The following is a 6,206-nucleotide window of genomic DNA, read 5'->3' on the forward strand; positions in this document are numbered from 1 at the left end:
TTGATTGGAAAGTTGGAATAATAACACAAAGTTTGTTCCAACTCACTTAGAGCAGCTTGGTGACTTGCCTCCAACTCTCATACTCTCTTAAGTTTGCTTGATAAATCAACTGAACTGCTTTAAAGCAGTATTTCCCATTTTTACTTGATATTTCCTGGCACATGCAACAGAGAAAAAGGAAGACAAGTCTGTTGATAATATTTTTGGGATACATTGAGTGGGAGCAAGACAGCAGAGTTCAACCCTAAGTCTGATATACTGAGGGAAAAAAAACAAAAAGGATGTTCTAACTCTTATGGTATTGATCACAGAATTCTGACAATAGTTTTCAACTAATTTTCTTCATCAGAGCAACATTTTGGCATCAGATATCAAGTCACACTTATTCAGAAAAAAAAAAAAGACTGTCCTCCCACAGAGGAATTTGCTCATCTTACAAGCACCACCTTTGTACTGCTGCATTGCCTGCACAGGCTCATCTGGACCAGAGAGCTGGATAACTTCCAGTCCAATTTCAGCAACACTTCTAACATCCAACCATCTGTCTTGTCACCTGTGAATGCTGAGGGACGAAAAGCTGCCAACCGTGGTAGCAGATTGAGAACAGTCATCTGGATCAAAGAATTTTTGCTGGTTCTGCACTTGAGGACCCACTGGCACACCTGAAAGGAGATAGTTTGGGAGTTGAAGAATGGCCATTGGCAGTAATGCACAAATGTTTATTACCTGGGTACTTTATTCTACTGACATCTGGCTTCAGAGTCCACCAGAAAGATGGAAAATTAAGACTGCTTCCAAAGAAAGTAGATCACTTGCTCTAAGACAGTGACAAAGCCAGAATATGTAAAATTAATGAGTTTTGATGCCTCAATTCAATACTAGGCAGTATCGCCTGCTAAGCAAGGACACGGCAGACAACTGCTCTACAAGAACCAGTGTTGTGAATGTTGGCAGACATCTTGAAGAACAAACACTTACTTGATCAAATTTCTCTTCCATTAGATCCCTGCAGCATCGACTTTCTACCAATGTAGACTTTGCTGGGACAGGCGAGGTTGCAAAACCCATGATTCCTTGGTGGGCACTGTACCCCAGAAGACCAGCTAAAGCATTTGATTGAGAGGGCTGAAGAGACTGGAAGCTAGTGAAGGGAGTGATGTGGCGAGGTTTGGTACTGAAGCCCATCAGGTCTTTACAGTATTTGTCATGCACAAGCTGCTGCTGAGTGATCTCTTCCATCTCCTCTCTAAGGCGCTGGACAAAGTAGAAAAGCAGAGGTTTTTGTAAAAAAGAAAAAAAAAAAAAAAAAAAAAAGAAGCTGAAAAAGAGATCCCCAACACAGTGGTATTCAAATCTCCTGAGCAGCATCCTGTATAGTTGATATCCAAATGGCTGCAAAACTTCAACTAAGCAAAATCCAGAAAAAATATTTGGCTATCTAACATGCAACAGAAAGTCCTCATTCTATATAAAATTATTTTTCATTGTAGTACTAATAGTACTTTCCAGAGCTTAATAGCCACTCAGCCCAAACTTACTACTGTTATTTCTCTGACACACTTCAGTTTATAATAATCAATGCTCTGACTCTACGTTCAGATTACTTTTCAACCACAACCCGGTATTTCCACAGATTGCTGAGTGGCTACACATTGTCAATCAACCTGGCAACCAAAACCCCGAATCCCCATCTTGTTCATTTGCTCACCTCTCCCTCCATACTGCTGATTCTCACTAGCTCATTGAGGATCAGTAAGGCACCATGGATTCGGTCATCACGGTTCATTCCTTTCTCTTTGGCCAAAGTCTCATCAAAGCCCTTCTCAGCCTCTTCATATGTATGCTTGAGGGAAAAGAAAAAAATCTCAGTGACCACGTAGAAACAAAGCCTGTGGAAATAAAGTAGTACTGCCAGTCAAGAGTGACTGATATGCTGTCATTTCCCAAGAGTAGCCACAAACCTCAACTGAGTAATAACAGAGTATACCAGCACAGAATTCAGATTCACCCAGAAATTGTGGACTCTGCTGCAGAGCATTTTCAACAGCACTAATCAAACAGCCAGTCAAACATTCCATGGTATAAACTTCATTAATATCTGCATCACATATTTGACTATGAGGAACCCAAGTTCACAACATCTGACTGCTCTATCCAAACCTTATTTGATATTATGAAGCTTGAACTCATGTGACAATGGCAGCAAAGCTAAGGTTCAGACAAAAGAATCCTTACCTTTTGCACTTGTGTTTTATCTACCCTAATAAAACCATTCGCTGGTAAGAGATGACAATAGATAGATGATTGCATGGCTGTAAAACTAGGTCAGGCTCAACAGCTGAAAATGAGCTGCAGATGGAGCAACGAAATCTTGATGGAATTAAGTCTCTTACTTCTACAGTGGGCTAAAGGAACTACTCATTTTGTAAGCCATTATATTTTCAATCCTTTCAAGGGGAGGCACTGACAATCAGACATACTGACAAAGGTGACACAGGTTCTTAGCTCAGCTCTTTTAAAAACTGGCACTTGGTCATTTGCACTGAATTATGAGGAGCTGCTTCAAAACAAAGTTATTTTCTTACTCTGTACCACTGGGGCTTCTGCATCTCTTTTGGCTCCCGCTGAGTGGTGAGGATAAGGCAGGCTCTTAAGGCAGAAACAGCTCCCTCTCGGATGGCCTGTTTGGGGTCCCACACAGCCACAAATATATTGTCAAAGAATGGCTGCACTTGTTGGAAGAAGAAGGTAGGCACGCTGATTGCCAGCTCACGCAGGACAAGAACCTGGAAGTGGGGACAGAAACAGTAACAGTCTGTGAGGCTGAGCACCCATAGACAAACCTTGTAACTTCTAGACTCTAATATAATTTATCTAGACTGTCAATGTCTGTGAGCCTGAGCCATTTCAAACTCCGTACTTTTTACTCCTAGCACAATGGTGTCTCAGTCCTCTTTAGAGCATCACAGATTCTCAGACATGGACTGGTACCCATTCTGATCCTGATCAGAGCTTTTCCATGGCATTCTGTGCACATTTCCTACTACAGTTAACTCATCCTAACCATCCCATTCCAAGACAGGTGAAGACAAAAAAAGATCACTTACAGCTGCATGTCTTCGACCTTCATTCCTGTCAGCTCCCAGCCATTCCAGAGCTCGTTTCACCTCAAACTCCACATACTCAGCTGTGAAGGTGTCACCAGCCATAGCAAGCCGCCCAATAGCCTTGGAGGCCATCTCCATTACAACAGGGTCATTGGATGGCAAGAGGTTCCTCAGGTAGTTGGCAAACCTGCCGATACGGGTGGCATTACCTCCTTCAACACCGATAAGGCTTGCTGTAGAGAAAGGGAGCAGCGCTGTAGGTTGTCCATAAGAGTCAGTGAGGCAGACAGTAGGTAAACCCTAGATGAGAGCTAGTATTCCCTATCCATTCCTCAGAGATTCCCTTTAACTCCTCCTAAACTGCAATCCACAGGGGGGGAAAAAAAAAAATCAAGCAGTCGGAAAGGGCCACCATTCTTCTGAGCTTGAACTTGTTAAGTGCGCAGGAAAACGCAGACAGTAGCTTCATAGATTTCCCCCATTTTTCATGTAAAAAAAAAAAAATCACTCTGGGATCACAGACCCATTCCCAACAGAAAGGCATCCATCCACACGCAAATACTACAGCTGATCCACCTCAGTAGAGAAGTCAAAGACTGAACGGACCAAGGAGATTGCTCTCCTCCTCAGCTTTAGAGATGGTCTCTCGGGGCCAGGATGGAGGCACACTGGCAGGTGGCAGAAGTTTTCACTGCCGATGCCTGGGTTGTACTTGCTCTGTAGATAAAGAGGCCATCACTGTCCAGGGCTGTCTAGCTGGCACTTTTCAACAGCACTAAATTCACAGAAACAATTTTAAAGTGATACTGTCAGCTTAAAATCAGATGTTGTCAAAAAAGATTTCTTTAGCTAAGGGACTTCTGCTGTCTTCAAACATGTGGTCAGTAGGTCAAGAGAGGTTCTCCTCCCCCTCTACTCTGCCCTGGTGAGACCGCAATTTTAAAGTGATACTGTCAGCTTAAAATCAGATGTTGTCAAAAAAGATTTCTTTAGCTAAGGGACTTCTGCTGTCTTCAAACATGTTGGGATGGAATGATTATGTCTGTGAGCCTAAACCATAAGCACCTCATATTTGGTTATTAAAGACATAACTGCTACAATACAGACTATTTTCTTGGAAGACAAAGTATGTATGCAAGCCAATTTTCCTAAGAGTCAAGATGCAGGCAGCTCCGCCACATCACAACAAAAGCAGAACCAGAGCAACTGAGGGAGCAGCTGATGAGAATCAAAGCAGAAGTTATGTGAGCCCCTCCCAGGGATGGAAGCTACTGTTACTGAGCCAGGTAAATTTGAATAACAAGAATCAGCCTACTCAGACTGAAGAGAGTTGGGAAAGTCAGCCCACCCTTATACAAATAAATGGACAGCACAAACTGTTCTCAGCTGAGCTCAGCACTCACATTTGATGCTCAACTCCCGGAAGAGCTCAGGAGTCATTAAGCACGAGGTTTCCAGCCACTCAGCAGCTCCCATACTGACACTTACAGACAGATTTTCAGAGCCCAGCAACTAGCATGCACCCAGCATACTGAGCAGTCAGACATAAGGTCCAAATTATAAAAGCTCATTCCTTTCAAAAATCTGTCCATAATAGATGTAGGCACAGAAAGAAAACTCACCAGATACATTAAGCACTTTCACTCACCTATAGCCAGAATGCCACCCTTCCTTTCATTTGTATCAGAGCTAGAGACCAGCTCAAATATGTGATGGTTCAGCTGATCATAAAACCTGGTAGATTCTTCCTGACTCATCTGTAGAAGTAAAAAGTCTAAATCAGCTTTTAGCATTCTTTCCTTCCCTCCTGACCCCAAAACCTCCATAAAGACAATGCTTCTTAAGTCACTTAAACAGAAAGAAATTAAATCAACCATACATTACAAACACAAAACAGTATCTCTTCTTTGTGCACTAGACGTGTCAAGTTTATTTATTCTGGTGCTTGACACCCATCTGTGTCACCAACTCACCCACCTCTTCTACATATTGGGGCAAAGCTGCCTGCTATGCCCACCTCCTCTCTAAGACCAGCTTCCATTTTCCAAAAATCCACACCTCCAAAGTACCCAGCCAGTGCCCTACACCCATACAATAAGCAATGATAAATTGTCTCATTTGCAGCACTCACTTCACGGAGCTCCATGGTGACATAATGCTGCAAGTCCTTGGCAGCTTTCGCCCTTGTCTCTTCACTGCGACTCTTCAAGCCATTGGCAAATTGTTGGAGAATGGACACAGTGCCCGACATGGTGGTGGTGTGTTGGGGCTCGGAGGCATCAAGTCCTGTAAATTCTTCAGAGAAACACCTTTTTTTTAGTGCTTTCAGCTATTGAAATCTCTGAGCTTCTTCCTTAATGCTGCCCCTGCTGCCTGTTTCCAAAGCACACATCCCATAGCCCGCAAGGATGCTGTGCCAGTAGAGCATACAATTACACATAACAACTATATTCCTTAGGCCTTACAACCCTGTGATAAATCTGTATCACCACACAATATCTTGAACCCCTCTTTAGTTCCTCAAATACCAAAATACGCTCCAGTAGGTCAAGGTGCCTGACCCCATGGTGATCTAACCCTAAATCAAGGGTCTGGCAACAGCTGAAAAACAGCAGGGTCAAGTTAAGGGTTACAACTATCCTATAATGACCAGGCACCATCATTCCCATCGTTATCATATCTGACTCCTCGAACACTTTCATCCAAGTTTCTCCACAGAAATTCTCCAGTATGCCAGCACAAGACAGACCCAGCACCCAGGGCCTGGCAAGTGTTACATTCTTCAGCAGATACTAACACCTAAAGATGGGAACTCTACTTATAGCAACACCAACCACTGCAACAGGATGTTTACCATCATAACATGTAACCAAACCTTCTCATGAGTCTTTACGTGGAAAATATTTTAGAGGCTTGAACCCCTCCATTTTCAGATTACATAAACCCAAACCAAGCCCTTGACAGAAGGACAGAAGGGCCCACAGCGACACAAGCCACCGAAACTTCAACCGCTCCTTCCCCAAACATCCCCCCGTCAGTCACAAAGATCCCCCGCGGTCACCGCCTGAGCTGGCCTCAGGGCTCCCTCAGAGGAAGCGA

General features: G+C 43.4%; 1 protein-coding gene across 1 annotated transcript in view; it reads right to left on the reverse strand.

Annotated features, from left to right (window-relative positions):
- Positions 1 to 5,358, reverse strand: part of MTOR (mechanistic target of rapamycin (serine/threonine kinase)) — a 58,672-nt gene extending 53,314 nt beyond the window's left edge. The window contains exons 1-7 of the mRNA XM_010081195.1: positions 5,239 to 5,358; positions 4,756 to 4,864; positions 3,108 to 3,340; positions 2,586 to 2,786; positions 1,709 to 1,843; positions 979 to 1,254; positions 554 to 662 (exon numbers count right to left, since the gene is read on the reverse strand). Of these exons, the coding sequence (XP_010079497.1) occupies positions 554 to 662; positions 979 to 1,254; positions 1,709 to 1,843; positions 2,586 to 2,786; positions 3,108 to 3,340; positions 4,756 to 4,864; positions 5,239 to 5,358 (1,183 nt within the window). The remainder of the gene's footprint in view (positions 1 to 553; positions 663 to 978; positions 1,255 to 1,708; positions 1,844 to 2,585; positions 2,787 to 3,107; positions 3,341 to 4,755; positions 4,865 to 5,238) is intronic.
- Positions 5,359 to 6,206: the final 848 nt, after the last annotated feature.

The sequence above is a fragment of the Pterocles gutturalis genome, unplaced genomic scaffold (assembly GCF_000699245.1).
Source record: "Pterocles gutturalis isolate BGI_N339 unplaced genomic scaffold, ASM69924v1 scaffold11269, whole genome shotgun sequence".
In the NCBI taxonomy this organism is placed as follows: Eukaryota; Metazoa; Chordata; class Aves; order Pterocliformes; family Pteroclidae; genus Pterocles; species Pterocles gutturalis.